The 25,950-nt window shown below is 43.2% G+C and overlaps 1 protein-coding gene across 1 annotated transcript in view; it reads right to left on the minus strand.

Annotated features, from left to right (window-relative positions):
• The window catches only part of ITPK1 (inositol-tetrakisphosphate 1-kinase), a 235,079-nt gene that overhangs the window by 91,434 nt on the left and 117,695 nt on the right, over positions 1-25,950 (minus strand). The window contains exon 3 of the mRNA XM_074956145.1: positions 19,239-19,364. Within this exon, the coding sequence (XP_074812246.1) occupies positions 19,239-19,364 (126 nt within the window). The remainder of the gene's footprint in view (positions 1-19,238; positions 19,365-25,950) is intronic.

Raw genomic sequence — 25,950 nt, forward strand, 5'->3', positions numbered from 1 at the left:
AATGCTGCCCCGGAAATGTGCCACCCCAAGCACGTGCTTGCTCTGCTGGTGCCTAGAGCCGGTCCTGGCTCTGGGACTCCCTGCCATGCGTTGTTTTTTGTAGTGAAAAACTCCGAGCACCACATTCCCATTTCTGACATCATGACCGCTGCCACTTTACTAGGGGAAATTTTATATATACCCTACTAGCTCTTGCCAACGTCTACTGTGATCTGAGATGCTCGAGGTATCTCTCTTTCATGCCCACATATGTGCATGTATATAAGAGGCCATGCGCCCGCCCACACTGGTTCCATAAAGTCAACGTGATTAATGAGAGCGTCTCCCTCTCATCCCGTTCAGAGTTGGACAAGTAATTCTAAGCTAAAATCTGTCTTTATTCTTTAATGAAATTTCCTGATCAGCCTCCATTAATCTCCATTCATTTCTTCACATCTATTTACGTGGGTGCATGGTAAACGTTTCCATTAATAACTGGCTTAATTAAGTACCTAAAGAGGATATTCTTCAAAGGAAAAAAAATCATACTCCAAATTATGCTCAGGAGTACCACAAGGCTCCTGAGGGGGAGGGATAGCTCAGTGGTTTGAGCGTTGGTCTGCTAAACCCAGGGTTCTGAGTTCAATCCTTGACGGGGCCATTTAGGGATCTGGGGCAAAAACTGGGGATTGGTCGTGCTTTGAACAGGGGGTTGGCCTAGATGACCTCCTGAGGTCCCTTCCAACCCTGATATTCTATGATTCTATGAAGGCAGCACTGGGAGACACACTTCACTGGCTACTGATACAACGAAAGGAATGGAGACATCTGATCCCAACACTATGACTTTACTCCCAATTCTAAGCAGGTGAGAGTGAGTTATTTGTTTGACACCAACAAGTCTTTGCTTGCTGAAGAATGAATGCATTTAATTCACTGCTTGCTGCAGAGGGATTATTCTTTAAATGTTAAGAGGAGCCAGTGCTGGGTTAGCGGCCCCGTCACATTGCTCAGATCACGCAAATGGATTTCCTTCACAGTCCCTTGGCACTTGCTATGTGACACCACACACTTCTTACATATTTAATATGTCTCTTAGAAATACCATACAAATCGCTCTGAGACATGTACATGGCACTGTACAATATTTTACCACCACTTGTTGGCTGGCTGTATGTGCCATTATGTTCACACACAAGCATACAGATTTATTTAAAAAATTGTGAGAAACATTTTAAGGCAACACAAACTATTTTACCTTAATAACCCCCCTTCAGGCCCTCCACCCCCCAAAACAACTTTTCTCTCTCTGCTGAATTCCAGAGCAGCACTGCCCAAGAGAGAGACACGGGGCAGTTCTCTAACTTAACTAATAATTTCCCATGTGGTACCATGTCAAATGCTTTACTAAGTCCAGATTGACTTTTTTAGACAAGAAAACTGAATCTGTTATCTTATCAAAGACAGATATCAAGTTACACTGGCATTATCTACCTTTAGTAAATCCATGTTGCATTTTATCCCATTTTCTGTTTACTTCCATGTCTAATTATTCTTTCCTTCAAACACTTGTTTTAAAGTCTTACATACTTTTAAGGTCAGACTAACATGTCTGTGGTTGCCTGGATCATTTTTTTGCTCCCCTTTCTTAAAAAATAGGTACATCATTAGCTATTCTCCAGTCACACAATGCCACCTCCGATTTGATAGATTTATTAAAAATCCTTGCTACCAGACTTGCGATTTCACATGTCAGTTCTTTCAGTATTCTGGGCTGGAGATTATCCAGTTGTTCCATCTTGAGTACATTAAACTCTGAGTTTTGCTTCCACCTCAAACGTAGTCATTTCTATTTCTATACACTCATTTCATTAGATATCCCGCCTTTGTCCCCACGTTGTACATCATCATCCTTTTTGAAAATTAAGGCAAACTCTTCATTTAGTTTTTGGCCATACCTACATTATCCTTAATCTCTACCCCATTCTCACTGCATCGCAACCCTGTTTTTTCTCTTGTTCTCTTTTGGTTTATATGGCTAAAGAACCTTTTGCTATTTGTTTTAAATTTCCTTTGCAAAATTCAGCCTTGACTTTTGACAATTCTCATTTTATTCCTGCACTTTTTGACCACCAAGACATAGCTTTCTTCGCTGATCAACCCCTTTTTCCATTCCTCATAGGCTCTCTGCGTACTCCTAATTCCTTTTTGAGGTGTTTCTTCATCCAGTTAGGCCTGGAACCCTTCCCTACAAGTTTTTTCCCTTGGATACAAATTTCAGACAGTTTTTGTACCTTTGACTTAAAGAAATTCCAAAACTCCTACACATTTAAGTCCCTGAGATCTTCAGTTCAGTTGACTAGTTCCCTTCATTTCTCAGTCTTGCCATTTGAACTTTAAAACCTTAGTCACTGACCTGTTGTTGATTAATACTTAGTCCTGCCTTGAGTGCAGGGGACAGGACTAGATGACCTCTCGAGGTCCCTTCCAGTTCTATGAGTCTATCCTTCCATTTACTTTAAAATAAATCAGCTTGTGATCACTCACAATCCAAGGTTATTTTCCATAACCAGCTCTTCTATAATGTTCTCACTACTTACCAATACCAAGTCTAAAACAGCATCACCTCTTGTCGGTACTGTGACCTTTTCATGAAGAAATCTGTTGGCTATCACACACAGGAATAACTGAGTCCTCCCTAGTAGCATTTGTTCTCCAATCTGTATCTGGGAATTTTAAGTCTCCTATAACGACAAATCCTGGTAGTATGTATCTCTCTAATAATATTACATAGATCTCTGTCTATATCCAAATCTGATCCTGGAGGTCTATCGCAAACCCCTCACACTACTCCAACAGAACCTCTGTTACAATCCATTCTCAGTGATTTTGACCCAAACTGATTCTGTTTGACACATGCTATCACTTCTGATTTCTTTACAGTCTACTTTATCATTGGATGTACAATGCTACCCCACTACCTTTGCCTTTCTATCTTCCCTGAACTCCCATGTGTCACCCACTGCTGCCATCAACCCTTTCCATGCCCATTTCCCTTTCCTACTGCCCTTTTTACCATATTCTGCCAGGATTCTGCGGTGCACTCATCATTTCTGGAGCTTTGAGTCATTGGAAAACTCCCATTGACTTCACTGTGAATGGATTTGACCCTCCAGGTTTGTCTACACTGAAATTAAAAACCCGTGGCTGGCCCATGCCAGCTGACTCAGGCTCACAGGGCTCAGGCTGGGGGGCTGTTTAATTGCACTGTAGACTTTCAGGCTCTGGGACATTTCCACCTTGCAGGGTCCTAGAGGCCGGGCTCCAGCCTGAGCCCAAACGTTTACACCGCAATTAAACAGTCCCGCAGCCCAAGTCCAACTCAGCTGACATGGGCCAGCCGTGGGTGTCTAATTGCAGTGTAGATATACCTTCAAGCTGTAAGCTCCACAGCGCAGAGACCTTTTTATTTTTCTACCACCTGACAAGCACCATGCACACTCCCGTTGCACTGTGAAATGATATTCTCTAGCCGAAGCATCAGCAACTCTGCATCTCTGATGGATAAAATATAGAGGGACAGGAGTGAGTATGTGTAAGAAAAGCAAAGACATACCAGTCATCTTCCGATACTAGCAAGAGGGAAAGTATTGTGGCAAATGCACCTCTGCATGCTCATTTTCCCTTGACAACAACACTAGGCTCAAGGATAGTTAATTTCCTATCAAAACCAGAGGAGTTAGATTTTAAAATAAAGCCAGGATGCAGGCTAAACAAAGAGGGTCTAATCAGAAAGGTCCCCCTCCCGCCAACCACCTCACCTGACATGAGCATGGGTCTCAAATTCAAATGACCACGAGGGCCACAAGAGGACTAGTACACTGGCTCGAGGGCCGCACCACTGACCACCACCCCGCGCTGCTCCGGCCCCACTCCACCCCTTCTGTGAGACCCCCCCGCCCCCCCCTTCCCAAACCCCATTCTAATCCCTTCCCTGAAATTGCCTATTGGTCAAAAAGCACCTCAAAGTAGTACAACAGAATCTCCCATCTATTTACCTTCTTTATTTAGAACATTTTTAGCTATCACAACCTTGGCTCTGCCCTCCTTCTCCTCCTATCAAAGCTTATCTGCCTTGGCATCTTCAGAAGAATTCAACAATACCTTCCAGCGATGTTTTTTCTCTCCGCCCAGATGCGGCACCACACGAGGCTCTCAGACACGTGAAGGCACAGAGCTCTGATCACAGATTGCAAGAGGGAATGCTTCGTTTAACCAAGGGCTTGTCTACACACCCAATTAGATTGTGACAAACTGGGGTGTGAATCTACCCTGCACTAACTTGCTGCAGTCTAACTGTCTGTTTACACCCTGATGATGCATGTTGCCAGTTCCTTGAGGCGGTCTGAGCCAGTCTGATCAAAGCGCTCTAACGAACTGTTAGCGCACGTTAGCAGGGTACACACGGACAGTTAGATCTCAGCAGGCTAACTTGGTAGAAGTTCACATCCCAACTTACCATAGTCTAAATGTACGTGTAGACAAGCCTTTAGGTGAGTTGATGGTCTTGAGTTTGTGTAAATAAAGTAAAAAACAAAAAAAGACCTGTTACCTAACAAGAATCATCATGGCCATGATTTAAGGAAGCATCCTTAGTCACAAAAGCACTTACACATGTGTTTATGTCCTATTGACGTAAACAGGACTTAAGCATACCATATATTGAAGCAAGGGAGTATCCATTAAAGAGGTTGAAACATGATGCAATGAAAGTGGAAGTCCCTAGAGTTTGAAGGAGCACCCCTGTCCTCATGCCATGAACTTTGGATCCCCTGCTTTTGAAAAAAATACAAATAAATCTATTCACCATTACCAGGTGAGGAGAGTGGAAGAATGCCAGGAGTGCACAGACTACTAACACATATGAGCTTCAAAAAAGGGAACAGATGAGGAGATGGGAAAGGAACTACCAAAGACAGATCACAGCTCCCAACAAATCAAAAGCTTGGGGAGTCCAACTGGTCCCCTCAGCTCATCTACATTCATTTCTACAAAATCACCTTGCACTTTCCTTCTCTGTGCTTTACTAAAAGTTTATTGCCAACTGCAGACTAGCGGCCAGGCAACAATCTGGATTACAGCCAAGCTCTACGATACAACCGCATTTGCTCCAACCCCTCAGACAGAGACAAACACCTACAAGATCTCTATCAAGCATTCTTACAACTACAATACCCACCTGCTGAAGTGAAGAAACAGATTGACAGAGCCAGAAGAATACCCAGAAGTTACCTACTACAGAACAGGCCCAACAAAGAAAATAACAGAACACCACTAGCCATCACCTTCAGCCCCCAACTAAAACCTCTCCAACTCATCATCAAGGATCTACAACCTATCCTGAAGGACGACCCATCGCTTTCACAGATCTTGGGAGACAGGCCAGTCCTTGCTTACAGACAGCCTCCCAACCTGAAGCAAATACTCACCAGCAACCACACAACAAAAACACTAACCCAGGAACCTATCCTTGCAACAAAGCCCGTTGTCAACTGTGTCCACATATCTATTCAGGGGACACCATCATAGGGCCTAATCACATCAGCCACGCTATCGGAGGCTCGTTCACCTGCGCATCTACCAACGTGATATATGCCATCATGTGCCAGCAATGCCCCTCTGCCATGTACCTTGGCCAAACTGGACAGTCTCTACATAAAAGAATAAATGGACACAAATCAGACGTCAAGAATTATAACATTCAAAAACCAGTCGGAGAACACTTCAATCTCTGTGATCACTCGATTACAGACCTAAAAGTGGCAATTCAACAAAAAAACTTCAAAAACAGACTCCAATGAGAGACTGCTGAATTGGAATTAATTTGCAAACTGGATACAATTAGCTTAGGCTTGAATAAAGACAGGGAGTGGATGGGTCATTACACAAAGTAAAACGATTTCCCCATGTTTATTCCCCCCCCCCCCCACCGTTCCTCACACATTCTTGTCAACTGCTGGAAATGGCCCACCTTGATTATCACTACAAAAGGTTTTTTCCCTGCCCCCGCTCTCCTGCTGGTAATAGCTCACCTTACCTGATCACTCTTGTTACAGTGTGTATGGTAACACCCATTGTTTCATGTTCTCTGTGTATATAGATCTCCCCACTGTATTTTCCACTGAATGCATCCGATGAAGTGAGCTGTAGCTCACGAAAGCTTATGCTCAAATAAATTTGTTAGTCTCTAAGGTGCCACAAGTACTCCTTTTCTTTTTGAGGAGATTTAGGTTTCCTGACAATATTCTGAATGGGCTTTGGGCTGGAATTCAGCCTGACCCGGACAACATGTACGTTTTTCTCCTTCCAATCTTTGACAAAACAAAAACAAACAAGAAGAAACAACTTCCGAGCAGATCCTCCTTTGTTTAGATTTCAGGCCTGGCATTTACTTATGCTCTGTACCAAGTTTGGCACTGGCAGGAGCCCAACAAGGAAACTAGTATTCAAAGAGAGACCCACTATTTCCAGTTCTATATCAGAGGGCTCTGGAAGAAATGCTTATTCTGGTTCATGTGTGTGGGTGGGAGGAGGGGGAACAAACAGGCTAGGGGTTGCTTGACATCTTATCTGAAAAGGTAACAGGGGGAGGATTAGCCACTACAATTCTGATTTAAAAGACCTGGGGTACAGTGAATTGACTCATCCATACCTGTAAATATCAGCTGTTAGATGCTAAGAGATGGTGGATGAGCCATTTACTTCATCTGGATAACTTTTTGGTTTTTACAAAATCCCCCTACACTACATATACATTAACCATGGCCGCAATAATACTTTGTGTTTTCCCATTTTCACAAGCTTTATTCTTCACTACACCTTTGTGAAGGAGATCAGCATTTTACAAGAGGGGGAATGGATGTAAAGAGATGCTTAGGAACTTGTCTAATGCCACAGAAAAAGTTAACAGCAGACTCAGGACTAAAATACAGGACTTCCTCGCTCCCTGCCTTGTGCTCAGACTCTCCTCCTCTGATGTACTTCCTTCAGTCTTCACACTCACCCAGACGCTTTGTTTTTGCTTTTTAAGTACACACGATCAACCTTAAAATTCTGATTGTTTTTTAAACATTCTATGATTATACGGAATATCTGAGATAACTAGAAACTCAAAGAAAAAATATATTCTTCTGTGGTTTTCTGGTTCACTGTGCATTGGACAGCAACCTTGTGAGTAATCAGTTTCACTGTTTTTCCCAGAATAGCAAGTCAAGGCAAGATTTGTAAAAGATATTAGGTGCCTGCCTAAAGATGCAGTTAAGAACCTATTGATATTTTCAAAAATGTAGGCGCCTAATTCTCATTGGATCTGCATCTTCAGGCACTTTAGGTGCTCTCCCCCCCCTCCCTGACTCTGCCCAGGCCTCCCCCGAGAACGCTGCACCCTCACTCCCCCCACCCCACAGTGCCTCCTGACTGCGCGAAACAGCTGTTTTGCGATGGGCAGTAGGCGCTGGGAGGGAAGGGGAGGTGCTGATTGGTGGGGTCTGCGCCTATGCTTAAATACTTTCAAAAATCTGGTGCTCAGTGCCTAATCCTGCAAACACTTATGCATGTGAGAGACTCATGCACATACGCGTTTGCGAGATTGAGCCCTTAGTTAATTTCACCTGTGTGTGGGGGGGGGTGGTGGTGGTGGTCTTTCACACTATGACAGAGAGAAAATGGGAAAAAGTGTCTGTAAAACCACAAAAGTTGGTAGTGGACTCACAAGCAGGTGTAGTATTTTAAACTATTTTTAACTCAACTTTTAAAAAAATTACAAGACTACAGATTGGTGGTTTCCCTCTAATTCCTCAATAACTCTTATTTTCCAGTGTTACACAAAAGCAAAGACAGAAGATCACTTTTGCCTTTCAAAGAGTTTGCGGCCATGTAACTTTTAGGGCACAGGCTGGAGATTGGGAGTGTGCAGAAGAGTGATGGGCTGGATGTAAGGAAAGGAAAATTTTTTCCTGCTCATCCATTAGCAGAGAAAGCCACTGGCATTATCACCTAAAGGATGTCCCAAAACTGCCGTTCCACCGGAAGTGAGGACTTCTGATGAAAGCAACTGCTCCAGCAGGAACAGAAGTCTGGAAAAGAAGTATGGGCTGGATGAATGCACTATAAGATGGGTAGAAAGTTGGCTAGATTGTCAGGCTCAGTGGGTAGTGATCAATGGCTCCATGTCTAGATGGCAGCCAGTATCAAGTGGAGTGCCCCAAGGGTCGGTCCTGGGGCCGGTTTTGTTCAATATCTTCATAAATGATCTGGAGGATGGTGTGGATTGCACTCTCAGCAAATTTGCGGATGATACTAAACTAGGAGGAGTGGTAGATACGGTGGCAGATAGGGATAGGATACAGAGGGACCTAGACAAATTGGAGGATTGGGCCAAAAGAAATCTGATGAGGTTCAACAAGGATAAGTGTAGGGTCCTGCACTTAGGACGGAAGAATCCAATGCACCGCTACAGACTAGGGACCGAATGGCTAGGCAGCAGTTCTGTGGAAAAGGACCTAGGGGTGACAGTGGACGAGAAGCTGGATATGACAGTGTGCCCTTGTTGCCAAGAAGGCCAAAGGCATTTTGGGATGTATAAGTAGGGGCATTGCCAGCAGATCGAGGGACGTGATCATTCCCCTCTATTCGACATTGGTGAGGCCTCATCTGGAGTACTGTGTCCAGTTTTGGGCCCCACACTACAAGACGGATGTGGAAAAATTGGAAAGAGTCCAGCGAAGGGTAACAAAAATGATTAGGGGTCTGGAACACATGACTTATGATGAGAGGCTGAGGGAACTGGGATTGTTTAGTCTGCAGAAGAGAAGAATGAGGGGGGATTTGATAGCTGCTTTCAACTACCTGAAAGGGGGTTCCAAAGAGGATGGCTCCAGACTGTTCTCAGTGGTAGCAGATGACAGGACAAGGAGTAATGGTCTCAAGTTGCAGTGGGGGAGGTTTAGGTTGGATATTAGGAAAAACTTTTTCACTAGGAGGGTGGTGAAACACTGGAATGCGTTACCTAGGGAGGTGGTAGAATCTCCTTCCTTAGGTTTCAGAGTAACAGCCGTGTTAGTCTGTATTCGCAGAAAGAAAAGGAGTACTTGTGGCACCTTAGAGACTAACCAATTTATTTGAGCATAAGCTTTCGTGAGCTACAGCTCACTTCATCGCATGCATACTGTGGAAAGTGTAGAAGATCTTATTATATACACATAAAGCATGAAAAAATACCTCCTCCCACCCCACTCTCCTGCTGGTAATAGCTTATCTAAAGTGATCACTCTCCTTACAATGTGTATGATGGGCCATTTCCAGCACAAATCCAGGTTATCATACACATTGTAAGGAGAGTGATCACTTTAGATAAGCTATTACCAGCAGGAGAGTGGGGTGGGAGGAGGTATTTTTTCATGCTTTATGTGTATATAATAAAATCTTCTACACTTTCCACAGTATGCATGCGATGAAGTGAGCTGTAGCTCACGAAAGCTTATGCTCAAATAAATTGGTTAGTCTCTAAGGTGCCACAAGTACTCCTTTTCTCCTTCCTTAGAAGTTTTTAAGGTCAGGCTTGACAAAGCCCTGGCTGGGATGATTTAATTGGGGATTGGTCCTGCTTTGAGCAGGGGGTTGGACTAGATGACCTCCTGAGGCCCCTTCCAACCCTGATATTTCTATGATTCTATGAAAACACAAGAAAATTTTCTAGCTAGGGCCCATGGTCTAGGAATATAAGGAAACAAGGGCACCAGCTGCTCCTGGCAAAGTTTGGGGTGAGAGGGTTCAGAAGGAGAGATAGTAGAAAGTATAAAAACCAAACCAGAAGTAAAGCTTATACACTTAAAATGCTCACTGATAACAGAAACCTGCATGTAGGGAGAGATGGTGATTTAGCTTTTCACAAGGCTGATGTAACAGAATCTATTAACAAAAAAGAAGTTCAGGAGGACAAATTAAACAAGCCTGTGGATCTTCTACCACATACACTATCGTCTTGAATCTGTCAAACTAGAATGGAGTTCCAGTGAATAAATCTGCCCATGTCCCTGTAGAGTGAAGAGAGGCATCTGGTTAGTATTCTGCTCTAATCAGAACATAATGAGGTTTCCCTAGTCACAGCCTTTTACACAAGACAAAACAGACACGCTGGCTTGTCAGAGTCGTAAACTTTGCTTGGAATGTAGGAGCAGGGGTGGCCATCTCACTAAGAGAATGTGAGGATTTTTTGCTAGCAAAAAACATTCATTGGAGCATCAACATTTAAATTGGCATAGCATTCAGAGAGCCTATGTATTCCCAGCCTGACCTGTTGGGGGTGCTTGGTTTCTCTCTCTTGCTCCAGGCTTCCATCAGTCAGACAGGAGCCACAAAGGACTGAGGAAAATTCTGATCAGACAACACTCCCTCCACATTAGATCAATCTCCGCAGCAGACCTGAAATGGTCCTATTCTGTCTAGAAAAAAAACTCGAGGGCCTAAAGTTGCTCCAGATTCAGTGTCTTGCTCCTTTAACTCCTCGGATGAGGCACTATGGTAGCAGGACCAGGCATCCTGGAACTGCTCTCTCCAACAAATAATTCAATTAGTAACCCACCAAAACGTAGGGGCTCTAGGTCAGCTGAACAGTTTTTAGTTCTCACTCACATCTCTGCCCTAAAGCTTGAATGCAACGTTAATCAGGAGCGACAACTCCCTACTGATCTCTACCCTCCCAGAATGAAGGACCTGATACAAAGCCTGGAAAGACTTCCTTGCCCAAGATATTCACTTCCACTGATGTCACTGGACCCTGGATCAGGTCCCTTTTTCAGGATGGGTAGAGATCATTAGGTCGTCATCCCCCATCACTAACACAGTGGAGGGCAATTTGCAGCAGGGGCCCCACCTGCACAGCACACCTTTACAGACGCAAACGAGGCTGGCAGAAGTCCAGCTGTGACACAGGGCCAGAAAGGGTTACACTACCAGCAGGCTAATTGACCCAGATTCATCCTTTAGAGACATATTAGTAGATGACGCTTTGGTTTTTTGTGTGTTTACATATATGTTGTTAGAGGTTGACAATGTCACCAAACAATTCCTGTCTATCCCTGTATTAGGTTAATTCAGAGATCAAAAGATGATGTTAACATTTAAATGAACTGTGAATGTAGCAATAACACTGTCTTAATTTCTCTTTGAAGTATACAGCAAACTACCTATAAATGGCAGGAGACAGGCAATTTCTTTATCTTAATCCATGTAGCTAATTACCGGTAGGTCATGCTTAGGAAATAGGAGGTTACTTCAAAAACACTATTCTTCAGCCAAGGAACACCTGCTGTCAAGAGGCTATCATAGCCTGCCAGTGATCTATATAAAGAAATCTTGGGCCCTGCTCCTTTCATCTCGCATCTGCTTAAGCTTCATCAAGGTAAGTTTAAGTAATAAACCGACTGAAAATGGTGAGGACTATTCGTCTGCCTCTGAGGGGCTTGTAGCTGAAGAAACAGACCCCAACAGCTGACTTCCACATCTGCTACATAAGTCCAGTTTCATTCTGGATCACTCGGATATTAAATATTTGAACATTGGACTATAACCTAATGAACTAATTCTGGAAAGGACTTTTTGCAACTCTAAAGCTCACCATCTCTACTATGAAACTGACCTAAGAACTCTATTTGTGTCTGTATGTATAATGATTTTTTAACCAATACTCTCTTTTAAAATAAATTTTAGTTAGTTAATAAAAACTGACTGTAAGCGTTTATTTGGGTAAAATCTAAAATATTCATTAACCAGTGGGGTAATGTGTCCGATCCTTTTGAATTGATAGAACTTTTATATGATAAAACAAGATTTTCGATAATCTTGGCTGTCTGGGTCGGAGCTCAAGGCTGGGTTGCTTTAAGGAAACTGTATTTCTGATTTCTGGGTAACCAGTAAGGTATTGTAGAAGCTGTTTTGTTGCTGGCTTAGTAAATCTAAGTCTTAAAATAACCACCAATTTGGGGGATTGTCTGCCCCATTCTTTGCAGTGTGCCCTAATTAAGCAATCTCAGAGTGGTCCTCCCCCTCACCCACCAGGATCCCGGTCACACCATCTCTCAGCTGATCTGTAGAACACCACATCTAGCTGATGTGGAAGTCAGCTGTTGGGGTCTGTTTCTTCAGCTACAAGCCCCTCAGAGGCAGACGAATAGTCCTCACCATTTTCAGTCGGTTTAAATGGTTATGTTTTAAGAGGAGAAGTGAGAGCACACCTTAGAGGTAGTCCAAGGGAAAGACAGAGGGGTTTTCAAGTCCATCAGCAGTGTGTACCCACTGGGCTGGAGCAGTTTATCACTGGGACCACAGACACACCTAAGGTGGTAAACCGAAGGTTGGCCCTTTCTCTTTTCCGAGATAAGGCTGTTGATGCTTTAAGCTTTTGAAGAGCTGTAACAAATCTAGACTATCCAATTTCTTCTCATAACACCATAAAGGATGCACTGCTCTCCAAGTTCATCGTATCCAGTTTTTTAGAACAGCAGTAACAGAAGCAACAGTTTCTATCCTGAAAATTATATTCAATAGCAGGACAACTGGCTAGCTGAAAAGGATATATCAAGCACTGCAAAAACTGGACTGACTGGTCTGCTCAGGATCATCAGAGTTTCTTCCCTCAATTTACTGAACAAGAAGAGAATGAAACCAGTTCCCCATTTTGAATGCAATAGCTAAGTGGTCACAAATACCACAATCACGTACGCACAGTCATATACACTCAAATAGCTCAGCTGCGGGGTTCATCAGTGTACATATTTAAATTTATTCATTGATTTCTTTTTAAATTGACTCTCTGTATAAACTGACTCTTAAGAATTATTGCTCCCTGGGAAAACACTTCTCCATCCATTTCCAGTGGCTTGCAATAAATTTAGAGACATTTATCACTCTGCTTCCCTCCTATGCTCCCTCCCCTAAACTCTCCTCTGTCTCTGTCTCTGTGAGGACACGAGAGCACTTTCTCTAAACAGTGTCACTGGCATGCTAGTCAGCACTGGCAGCACTCTCACTTGGCCCTGCCAAGCCCTGCGTATGTATTTTAATACAGTGAGCAGCAAACAAATGGTGCAATCAGCCATGGTGAGATCTTCCTACATGCAAGTGACAAGAGGGTGTGGCTAAGTCAGCAACACACACACTCCGGAGGTTCCTGTGTCTGGTTTATAAAGGGATAGAATATCATTCAGAACTTTGCTAAGATGCATTTCCACCCTCTGTAGTTCATTCACCAGAAAGAAAGAAAAAAACACCATTTTTTTTTTTAATAGAACCACAACCAGGAAGCAGCACAATCTAGTGGATACAACACTAGACGAGAAGCCAGGAAACACAAGCTGATCCTGGCTCTGCTAACCTGCTGTGTGTTCACAGGCAAGTCACATCACCTTTTTGTGCCTCAGTTTCTACATCTGAGAAGTATTTTGAGTTCAATTAATCAAAAGCATTTCAGTATTACTATTGTAACTTGCTTCTATGAGCCCATTCCAGTCACAGCTACTGCAGACTCCTAGTAGAGTTATCGTCAGAGATGGGGGAAAGAACCAAGCGCATCCCCTTATAATAAACAATTCCACTTAGATTTTATATAGATCGTCCATAGATCTCAAAGTGCTTTCCAAAAGAGGTCTGTCTCCTTACTCCCATTTTACAGATGGGAAACGAGGCATGGGGAGGGAAGGGATTAAAGCAGGGGTGGAAAACCTGTGGTTCTGGAGCCACATGCGGCTCTTCAGAAGTTAATAAGTGGCTCCTTGTGTAGGCACCGACTCCGGGGCTGGAGCTAAAGGCGCCAACTTTCCAATGTGCCGGGGGGTGCTCACTGCTCAACCCCTGGCTCTGCCACAGGCCCTGACCCCACTCCACCCCTTCCCCTGAGCCTGCCATGCCCTCGCTCCTCCCCAGAGCCTCCTGCATGCCACAAAACAACTGATCGGGAGGTGCGGGGAGGGAGTGAGAGGCACTGATCAGCGGGGCTGCCGGTGGGCAGGAGGCACTTGGAGCAGGGTGGGGGAGCGGATAGGGGGGCTGCTGACATATTACTATGGCTCTTTGGAAATGTACACTGGTAAATAGGGCTCCTTCTCAGTCTTAGGTTGGCCACCCCTGGATTAAAGGATTAGAAAACATGCCTTATAATGAAAGACTCAAGGAGTTCAATTTGTTTAGTTCAATGCAGAGAAGGTTAAGGAGTGACTTGATCACAGTCTATAAAGGTACCTAACTTGGGGAACAGAAATTTGATAACAGACAGTTCTTCAATTGAACAGAAAGAAAAGTTATAATAAGATCCAAGCTGAAGCTAGAAAAAATTCAGACTATAAACAAAGGTGCAACTTTTACCACTGGGGGTAATGAACCACTGGAACCCTTTACCAAGGGTTGTGATGGATTTTCCATCACTGATAATTTCTCTCTCAAGATCAGATGTTTTTCTAAAAGGACAGAATCCAGTTCAAACTGGAATTAACTCAGGGCAGCCCTATGGCTCATATCATACAGGAGGTCAGACTAGATGATCACAGTGGTCCCTTCCGGCCCTACGATTAGAGCTAAGATTACATCACAGAGGTTGCAGAAGTCACAGAATCCGTGACTTCCAGTGACCACCGTGACATTGGGGACCCCGCAGGAGCCCAGCCGCCACAAGCAGCCGTGCCATGCCGGACTGCCCCACCCCCTCCTGCAGCTCCCAGCTGCGGCCATTGGCAGCAGAGGGACCCCAGAGCTACTCAGTAGCCGTGGGTGGGGGCGGGGAAGCCCCGCACAGCTACCAGCCTATGGTGTCAGAGGGACCCTGGAGCTGCTTAGCGCTGGCAGGGGGTCCCCCGCAGCTCCCCTGCCACTGCGGGTGGCAGGCCCCATCCCACCCTCCGCAACTCCCAGCTCTGCAGGGCAGTGGGGAGACCCCAACCCCAGCTCCAACCTCACTGGGCGGCAGGGGAACCCCTCCCAGCCACTGGGCAATGGGGTGCCTGAAGCTCCCAGCCACTGCGAGGGGGCAGGGTGCTGGACCCTTCTCCCTCCCCACTTTGTCAGAGATGTTTTTAGTAGAAGTCAGGGACAGGTCATGGCTTCCATGATTTTTTGTTTATTGCCTGTGACCAGTCCATGACTTTTACTAAAAATATCCATGACAAAATTGTAGCCTTACCTATGGTCTATGAAAAGTGACTCATCCAAAGTCACCCAGCAAAGCAGTGGCCAAGCCAGAAACTGAACCCAGGTATCTGGAGTCTCAGTTCAGTGCCATATTCACTAGGTCACACTGCGTGCAAGAAGCAGATATCATCAAAAAGAGAAGCTATATTAGATATTAACTTCACTGAATGACCAAGAAACAATGACAAGGGAAGAGGAGAGCACAGCGAGTTCCTTTCATGCGTTTTTGGATTTTTCACTATTGCTTTTATTTGTGGTTAAATTTAATACTCCTAAAAATGAAGGCCTCAAAGGCAGTACCTAGAGCCAAATATTTTGCAAGTTTCCACACATAGCTGGGTCAATGCTCCTCAGTCCTGGTCTGCAGAAGCCCTCCTGGAACACTGTCAGAGATGGTTAATCATTGTGAATAGAGCAAACCTGTATGGTAGTTCGGTGAAGTGCACGAAATAGGGGACTAGGAGACCACCAGTGACATTATCTAGGATTTAAACTCTAGATATGCTAGTCCAGCGCACTAACTGACTGCATCCCGACTCCTCACTCCTGCAGGTCTGGTTTTACACAATATGATGATATTCAACATTTATACTGCACTTTTCATTTAGTTTACAAGGCTCCTAGCAAAGTAGCTCATTCAACTAATCTTATGCATTAAATTCCAATACCGGGGGATAGCAGTTTGTGCATTTATACTTCATCTGACCTAGGGAGATGCTCCCTGATACTTCCCTCGGTCTCTAATATCTGGTCTGGAAAACGAATATAAAATGTTACTGCTGAAAGAGCATTTTCTAACTATACATAGCCTGGATGAACAAGTCTCATTATTGGTTAATATGTCAGATGGCGAGCGAAGGGCATTATTTACTGTTATGTTGGCATATGCCTCAGACACGGGAGTAAGTACCAGATTTCTTTCAATAGCACTTGACACTATCCAAATTCAGACTATTATGGTAAATTACTTCAGACTTATTATCAGACTATTTTAGATTAATTTAATAAGGATCATAATATGGTTTTCCTGTTCTATAGTGCTGCTTATAAGAAGAATTCAAAGCACTTTACAGTTAAGTAAACCTCAACAGCAATGGTGTAAATATTAAATCCATTTTACAGATGGTTAAACTGAGGCATCAAGAGAAAGCGACAGCAAGACAGAAGCAGATGTAGAAATAGAACCCAGGAGCCCTAACTTCTAGTTATGTTATCTAATCTCTGGGCTATGTTTGGTCCTTGTCCCCATATACATATTGAAGTTAGATTAAGAATACGAAGCTAACAGGCTGTCTATTTGCTCTCTGCCCCGTCAGAAGAATGCAGTGTTGTTGGAGACAGGCAGCTCTGTGAAAATAACTAATGGAACTGAATAGCACAGATGTCTATCCAGCACAAGAGCAATTAATCATGATGCAAGTTCCACAAATAAGAACCTGATGTTAAGTTATACATTCCTCAGCCAGTGCTTCACTGGTACTTTGCATATGACATGCAATGATCACTGACTGTCCTCACATCTATACATTAATAATCATGACTCAAACATATCTTCAGTTACAGTCACTGATTTGATGGGTGACCCAATACTTTACATTGTGCATGAAGTTAAGACCAAGTCAATAAGGGACACTGCAAACTCCCAAGAAATGCTTAGGAGCACGTATGGGGATGAGCGGAAGCTGGGGGAGATGTAAACCAACAAACGCTAGAGAGAGCAGTAAGGTCTCTTCTGTTTGTCCCAACCTCTAGAGAGATATTTGAGATCATGTGGTCCACCAAGCAGAAGTAAAATGCTGAGTGACTAGCATCCCAAATGTACAGATAAGTGCTGTAGAATAACCTCAGGGAAAATACACCTTGTCCATGGGATTCATTGGAACAGTTCATAGTGAGTTGCTCCCAGATTTTACAAACAGGGACTTAACTAGGCTGTGAGATATTTAATACTGAATACATTGGAGTACCCATAGGTCCGGGATAATTAATGGTCCAAACACATCCCGGAGAAGAGTCGTCAAAGGAGAAGGAGAAAAATCTCCCCCACATGGTCACACAGTTCTGAGCTGAGAACTTTGGTCAAGAACATAATTTGACAATTTCGTAATTTAGGAATGAAATAAGGAGACCATATGGCATTCACATGAATAATAGGTAGCTGATTGCAGATTTATAAATGGAAGGCCACAGTAGCATACATCAGCAGAACACAGGCTCTGAATGCAACCATCTCTTAGCTGCTACGTAGCTGAAGTCAGGCAGTTCTGCAAACAGATCTGACACTACCAAGTATATATATCCCCACTTACCATAGTAGGACAGGAGCAATATACCTATTGGTTCTTCGCTGTACCATGAATAAACATTAAATTATTCAAAACAATACACTGAGACCTAATTTCTTAAACTATCCACAAAGTAATCCAGCTTGTATATACAGATAGGTTGTCAGCACAGCAAAGGCTGTAGTGTAGTCTGAGCAACATGTAAAATCAGTCATTAAGACATAAATCAAAAAGCAATTTAGCTCTAACACCAGGAGTCAGGTTTCCAGCCTAATGTGCTTTACCACAGTAATACTGTAATAGGTGGCGACTGTTCAGCCCACTCACTGGAGGTCTGCCCCCTTGCTAGTGAAGTTAGCACAAAGTGCACTATCTTCTTTAGCAAGGTGGGCAGGGAAAGGGTGGCAAACAAGGGGATAGAGAACTGATGGAGCAGGATAACTGAGGAGCTATGGTCAAGTAATGAGATCAAGAGGTTGCAAGGAACTGGTCATGGAGCTAAGTATGAACCCACCATTTATATTCTGGAAATGACCGGAGATGAAATGTATTCTCAACAGATGACTCGTATCACTTCCACTGACACTTTCCTAACAAAACATTTATATGATCAATGGCAGCAGGGGCTGGAGAGGGATATTTTATAAAAAATTATTCCAGTGGTAAAGACAAAGTAACAAGATACAATAGAACGATGTTAAAAATACCACAAAACATGTAACAAATCAGCTAAAGCAAGGGCTTCAACTTGAGGATGTCACTTGATCCCAACTCCAACTCCGCAGCACGCAAGCCACATATACAAGATAAAAAGAAAAAAGAAAAGGAGTACTTGTGGCACCTTAGAGACTAACCAGTTTATTTGAGCATGAGCTTTCGTGAGCTACAGCTCACTTCATCGGATGCATAGCATATCGTGGAAACTGCAGAAGACATTATATACACACAGAGACCATGAAACAAAACTTCCTCCCACCCCACTGTCCTGCTGCTAACAGCTTATCTAAAGTGATCATCAAGCTGTGAACTTGTTAGCATTCCCATTACTAATGGGAGGAGTTATTTGGAAAAACCTGCTCTCTGGATATTAATTTCATCACTGACGTGTCTGCATGGTTTTCCTGCATATCTGACCTATACTGTAAACTTCCCGGGGAGAAATAAATAAAAGAGTCTCCTCAACCGGAGACAGAACACTATAGAAAAATTCACAACAGCTCTGCTTTGTGTGAATCATAAATCTAGGGGGATAGAGAGAGCAAGGGCTTCCTCAATAGGGAAAGGTTGGGGACAAACCAACTAAGGATTTCTATGCACCCCTCCGAAGTTGGAGAAATCTGGCACATGAAAAAAATATTTTAAATTGTTTAGTTATGTTTCTTTGGCCCAGTGCTGTCTTCAGGGATCTGGGGAAAACCCTACAGACACCTATTCCTCTTTGGAGATAGTAGCACTGTTTCTAGGATGATGAAAGGAGGATGCCAGGGTGAACGGGGTATTGCACTGCTTACCTCCACAATGTAAAATTTACCAAGAGCTATGGCATCCAGTCTAGCTCAATAAAGCCACCTTTCCCAGAGCTCTCAGTACGTGAGCAGTAGCGCACAGGGAGCTGGTTTAGTCAAGTGTCCCTACTCCACGGAAAAGGATTAAACTGGCAACACTAAGAGCCGAGCCTCCTGCTCTGCTTTTTGCCTCCACCTTAAGCACACAAGGGCTGTGAAAAAGGACACTGACCTGGAATCTGTAAACCAACTCCAACGACTGGCTGTCATTTTGGTCTGCTTCAAGGATGACATCTGTCAGTTTATGTATGATCACATCCAACGGGCCCTGATCTTCGATCGGTTTGGTAAGGTCGAGCTGGAGGAAGTCATACAAAAAAGAAACTTATTAAGACATCCACAATCAAATTCTTTATCGCCGCACCATCCCCTTTTCAGTTCTCAGTGTCAAAATATTTCCCTGAAGTGTGATGTGTTGCTCTGGGCATCACTCTTGGCACTGAACTCCAAATGTACTGGGATGTTGCTTTAATCTCATCCACTAGAAAAGTCCCTATTCCCTGGGCAACTGAAAAGTCGAACTTTGCACACACAGGTTTCTATAGTAACAGGTTATATCCAATGTCAAGCATCAGCACCCAAACCACTCTGAGGCACCTTTCATCCAAAGATCTCGAGCACTTCACCTGGCCCTTTCTGAGCTAGGGCATCAGCACATACCCTCTCCCCATTCAAACCCCTCCCCAAAAGTCACTTGTGCCACCTTACATACATATAAGAAACAGGTCAATGACATTTACGGATACTTTAAAAGAAACGTGTTCACCATGTTGTGCTTTGGTCTTTGCTGAATAACCAAAAGGAGCAACATTCAGGTTAGGCACCCGGTGATGAGCAGCTTGGGTAGAATATGTGACTTCAGCTTCTAATTCATTTATGGGACTGGAAAATTTCCTTCAGTATAAACATCGAGACAGACAGTCCTGTGTTCTAACAACTATGCCAGGTTATCAATACTGACAAGTTAGTCACATGTCAAAAGATAGTGGCCTGTGCAATCTCTTTCTACCGGTGGCCGTTGTATTTAAGCACATGTAACAACTTTAGCTTGTAAAACCACAAACAGAAGTGATTTTAAAAAGGAAAGAAAGAGCAGGATCAAAAGATGTATGCATAACAAACTGAAAGCAAGCCCACTCCTCAGACACACACATATATCATTTATGTTCTCTTCGAACAAACAACTTCGAACAAACAGAAGGACCTAGACAAATTGGAGGATTGGGCCAAAAGAAAGCTGATGAGGTTCAATAAGGATAAGTGCAGGGTCCTGGACTTAGGATGGAAGAATCCAATGCACCGCTACAGACTAGGGACCGAATGGCTCGGCAGCAGTTCTGCGGAAAAGGACCTAGGGGTGACAGTGGACGAGAAGCTGGATATGAGTCAGCAGTGTGCCCTTGTTGCCAAGAAGGCCAATGGCATTTTGGAATGTATAAGTAGGGGCATAGCGAGCAGATCGAGGGACATGATCGTTCCCCTCTATTTGACACTGGTGAGGCCTCATCTGGAGTACTGTGTCCAGTTTTGGGCCCCACACTACAAGAAGGATGTGGATAAATTGGAGAGAGTCCAGCGAAGGGCAACAAAAATGATTAGGGGTCTAGAGCACATGACTTATGAGGAGAGGCTGAGGGAACTGGGATTGTTTAGTCTGCAGAAGAGAAGAATGAGGGGGGATTTGATAGCTGCTTTCAACTACCTGAAAGGGGGTTCCAAAGAGGATGGCTCTAGACTGTTCTCAATGGTAGCAGATGACAGAACGAGGAGTAATGGTCTCAAGTTGCAATGGGGGAGGTTTAGATTGGATATTAGGAAAAACTTTTTCACTAAGAGGGTGGTGAAACACTGGAATGCGTTACCTAGGGAGGTGGTAGAATCTCCTTCCTTAGAGGTTTTTAAGGTCAGGCTTGACAAAGCCCTGGCTGGGATGATTTAACTGGGAATTGGTCCTGCTTCGAGCAGGGGGTTGGACTAGATGACCTTCTGGGGTCCCTTCCAACCCTGATATTCTATGATTCTATGATGATTCTAACTAATCTCTACAGGACAGGGGCCAAGTCTGTTTGTAAGATGCCATGTACAGTGATTTACAACAGATTATAAAATAAGTAATATTTAAGGTTATCTAGAGTAGTGGACCTTGGAAAGCCCCTAAGGATCTTCATACAACAAAGAGCACCCTGCACATCTTCTGTTGAGGCATCTAACGTAGGTTCTGCTGTTCCCTGGTTTGTCCACCAAGCACCTGAAACACATCAGAATGAACACGCACAAGCCTGATTTTAATAGCCGGGTGCTTGCAGAGTTTTAACTGTGGACGAGTTTAACCAGTCACAGCCGTGATCCTGCACACACTTATGTGCATGCTTAACTTTACAACTCTGAGTACTGCTTGTTGATTTCAGTGGGACTAGTAACAGCAGAAAAGTTAAGCACACACAACTGTTTGCAGGATCAGGGTCCAAATTATGTGAAACACTACTTAGTCCAGGATCCATGCTGAATGAATTACTATGCTTCTCTCCAAAAGCAGAGGTGCTTTGAGTCTAGAACTTCAATTACTATGAAAAGGAAAGGAAAGGAAAAGAGACAAGAAAACATCCAGTTCCAGACTGACACTTTCCACAGCAGCCTATCATCTCTTACATAAAAAAGGCAACATAAAAGGATCTGTTCAATTAGGTCTGAAACCCCTAATCCCTGCAAAGGTGCAGAAATCTAAACCAATCTATTTTCAGGTTTCAGAGTAACAGCCGTGTTAGTCTGTATTCGCAAAAAGAAAAGGAGTACTTGTGGCACCTTAGAGACTAACCAATTTATCTGAGCATAAGCTTTCGTGAGCTACAGCTCACTTCATCGGATGCATAGTTTCTTCACTTCCGCAGTATGCGTCCAACGAAGTGAGCTGTAGCTCACGAAAGCTTATGCTCAAATAAATTGGTTAATTTATTTTCAGATCACCTAGTTAGGAAGACAGTAAGCAAGAAGCGCAAAAGTGGGCCAGGCTGGTTAGTTCTCTACATTCCTATTGTCTTTGCAGTTGGAGCTGTAAGGACAAACTCAGAAAACGAAAAGACAATCTTCCCCATCAGTAACTACCAGCCATGATCCAAGAATAGAAATGAGCCTGTAAGGCTCTCCCATGCTTTTTGAGTACAGTGTCATTGGGAAAAACGCTTTTTGTATAAAAGAGTTATTTGTGTCATCAAATAAAGATGGGCATGTTTTCAGAATGAAAACAAAGCGCATATAGTACACAAGTCAGACAGATGGCATTAGGACACATACCCATCAAGGAGCAATCTAAATTTCTCCCTCCATGAACCAAGAATACCAAATTCAACATTCTAATAGTTTACTCTGTCCAGAAATTCAGTGCTTACTAGGTCACTCTAACTGGCTCTTTAAGGATGAAGGGATAGCAAGTACGTTTCAACCACACAATCTGTAGTTTCATCCAACATTATGTAGACCTGAGGATCAGATTGTTTGAAAAAGTAAATTCTCTGTCTTCTAGTTAGAGCCATGGAAGGTAAACATTTCTGAACTGTTCAGGATTTGGAAGAGTTCCACCTTCCTTTGTATATTGGCATAAAAAAGTCCTTGAAAAATGAAGCCTTTTCAAGAGGAATATCAGCTCCAGTCACAAGTCAGACAAAAGCTAGCATAAAATTTCTGATGGTCTCTGCTGAGATAAATAATGAGTTAGTGCTCGTCAGCTGGAATCTGAACCCTCCTGCTTCCTGTTCCTTTCAGTATCCTTCTCTAACTGTTCCTTGCATTTGACATGATCATGCAAAGGTTTATTTTCAAGTAGAGTCAATGCCATAGCAATGAAAGTGAAAGAAAAGGTTTATCATCATCAGCGTGAAAATGTTTACGTTGCAACTGCGGCCCATTTACTTCCATTTGATATGCCCTCCATTTGATAGTGGGAATTTGATTAGAATGTGTCAATTTCATCTGATTTCTCCAGCCAACCAGTAAAATTAGGTAAATGAATGACAGAGGAATGAGGGACATACAGAGTGTGAGCTGCTAAGATGTAGCAAATGACAAATATCAAGACTATACTTCCAAGGTGTTACAAATCCACATGCTGAAGAAAGCAATAACTACTAGAGATAAACCACACGCACACCGAACTTACACTAGGAACCTTGGTACTTCAGCATAAACTAGGCCTTGAGCTAAAGGGCTCCCTTAGCGCACAATAGCAGTACATCCCCAATCCTCTGCAGGCCAGCTACTGGATGGGGGGAGAGGTCAGGGGAGCATAGGGAGTTCATTTTCAATAAACTGAATTTGTTTAATTTTTTTCTGCGGAACGTTGGTGATTTTTCTGTATTCTGTGGACAATACAAATGTCTGGCAAAATTCCGTGAATTTCTATTGGCCCTGCCTGCAACCCCACATGCTGTGTTTAAAAATAAAATCATATCCGAGTGAAAATCTGGATCTGGTCACTCAAAAGACACATCAACAGCAAATGCAAGATTTAGCGAAAGAAGAAATGCTATTTTTCTAAATGATTAAAAATCTAGTTTTGTTTCAATTTTTTTTAAATGTTCCTAGTACTTGCTACAATATCATGTATTTCACAGTGAGGCTCAACTGGATTTGTTGCTTAACGCTCGTCTTTGGAAATAGCTTGGATTATCATTTGAATCAATGAAGTCTTAATACCATCCTGTTCTCTTAAAGTGGACAAATCTTGTGTGCACTTCTGTCCTTTTGACTTTTCTGGTCATTGCTCCCCACTGCAGTCTACACTCGTTCCATTTACCCTCATCTTCCTCCTAAAACGATTCTCTGTATAAACCGATTAACACACCCATTGTTGAAACATCTCGCTCCCGATCTTCAGATGCAAAAACTTCTCTAACTAGAATGCTGTACTGAGTTTTTGAACTTGACCTGACATTTAGTGGTGACAGAATCTGAGATTTCAGAGTAGCAGCCATGTTAGTCTGTATTCGCAAAAAGAAAAGGAGTACTTGTGGCACCTTAGAGACGAAGTGAGCTGTAGCTCACGAAAGCTTATGCTCAAATAATCTGAGATTGTGACCTTTATCCAATGACAGTCTATCCTGAATAGGGAAAGCATGTGCACTATGGGTGAATCTTTCATGCTTGGAAAGTGGGAGGAGGGAAGAGGAGTAGCGAAGATCAAGACTGTAGCTCTGACCCCTCTGATTAAGGGAATATCAGACAACCTCTGTGGCACTTTTCATGTTCTCCTGGATGCTAGAGAAACGGACAAACACTAAATTTGTTCTAAGGCAAAGAAGGTTTCTCCATTCACTTTCCACTCCACGGGAGGGGGAGGGGGACAGGCTATACCCACTAAGATTTGCAAAAGTGCAGAGTCCAAACTCTCTGCTGGTAACGTAGATGTTCTCTGGCACGGAATGCTCCTTCCTCTGAACAGGAAGTACAGCACCAGCTTGAGTCTGCCCTTTGTTTCTCTCTTCCAAAGGCTGTCTATGGTATTCCCAATGCAGATCTACTGTACGCTTATTCAGTTAGGACTGCACTGACCCAGAAACGTTTGGAATTCATTTCAGGTTTGGGAATTCAGCCTATTAAAGTCCACTGAATCTAAGCTTTCTGATTGTTAGCCTCCTTTCTCCCCTCCTGGGCAAATTTCTACTCTGCATCTTTTATTGCGCTCTGTTTTATGATCCCTTTAATATAAATGCACCCTCTTGCTTTACAGTGATTAGCTTTGGTGTGCAACAGTGATGTGAGTCATCAAAAACAGTAATGAGCTATGGGTTTCATTTGTACATTGCAAGTCCTCAAGGAGCTGAAAGCTGGTATGTTGGTGTGCACAGTAGAGTCCACCAGCTCTAGAGAAAACAGCCTTTGAAAACCTTTAAACAGATTGGAGTGGGCGGGGAACAGACAGAAGTCACTCACAAAATCCAGTCTCACTCTTTCCCCTTAGCTGAAGATGCTACAGAATCCATTGTCAGAAATAAAGAAAACAGATGCAAAAGATCTACTATAGCTTATCTGCCAAGGAGACACTTAATGATTTTATTTGCAAAGAAAACTCAGCCAGGACAGTATTTCATATATATGAATAGGCTCTTTCCTGGGAGTGTCTGGGAGTGACTCTAATTTAAGCTATAGCAGCTTTGGTATAACATGGCCAATTCAGAGAGACTAAAACACAGCAAGCAGATTGGCTCAGCACTTAGTGGTGTGTCACTCCAACCAGAAGGATCCCTGAGTTCAGACCTTGGTGTCTCTGGGGTCCAGTCACAAGCATAATTTAGTTCTAAAGCTTCCCATGTATTCCCCTCTCAGCTATGCATACATGTGACAGCCCATAAGCCTCCATTAGCTGGAAAAACAAATATCACCCAGAAGTCACTAGGTGAGTTCCAATTACCACCAAGTGACATTAGTAATAAGAGTCACTGCACTGGAGGGCAAGGGTAGAGAAAGATTTCCTACAGGAAGTATGAGGAAGATATTAGCTTATGTGGTTGACCACAAACTGGTCCTTTTAAATCACCCGGGGGGTTGGGGAGAGGGAGCGTGCGTGCACACACACACTTGTAATAATTAGGCTCACAATTTTACATTATGGTGAGTTCAACTGTAGGGAGTGAGTGAAAGTTCATAAAGTGTCACAATCTGCTATGACAAATATTAATAGGAAAAGATGCAAAAGGGAGACAAAGATTAAATTAATCCAAACAAAGAGTCGTACTGATATAATTCAAGGAATTTGTTCAGATCTTGCCTGGCAAACAAGAGAAGCGTGGGACTGGAAATTAATGGACCAAAACTGGTTTGTCAGAAATTAAGCCTAATTGGTGAATAAAATAATGATGGGATGGGCTATTCCATCCATCACTCCCTTTTGG

This window comes from Natator depressus, chromosome 6 (assembly GCF_965152275.1).
Source record: "Natator depressus isolate rNatDep1 chromosome 6, rNatDep2.hap1, whole genome shotgun sequence".
Taxonomy (NCBI): Eukaryota; Metazoa; Chordata; order Testudines; family Cheloniidae; genus Natator; species Natator depressus.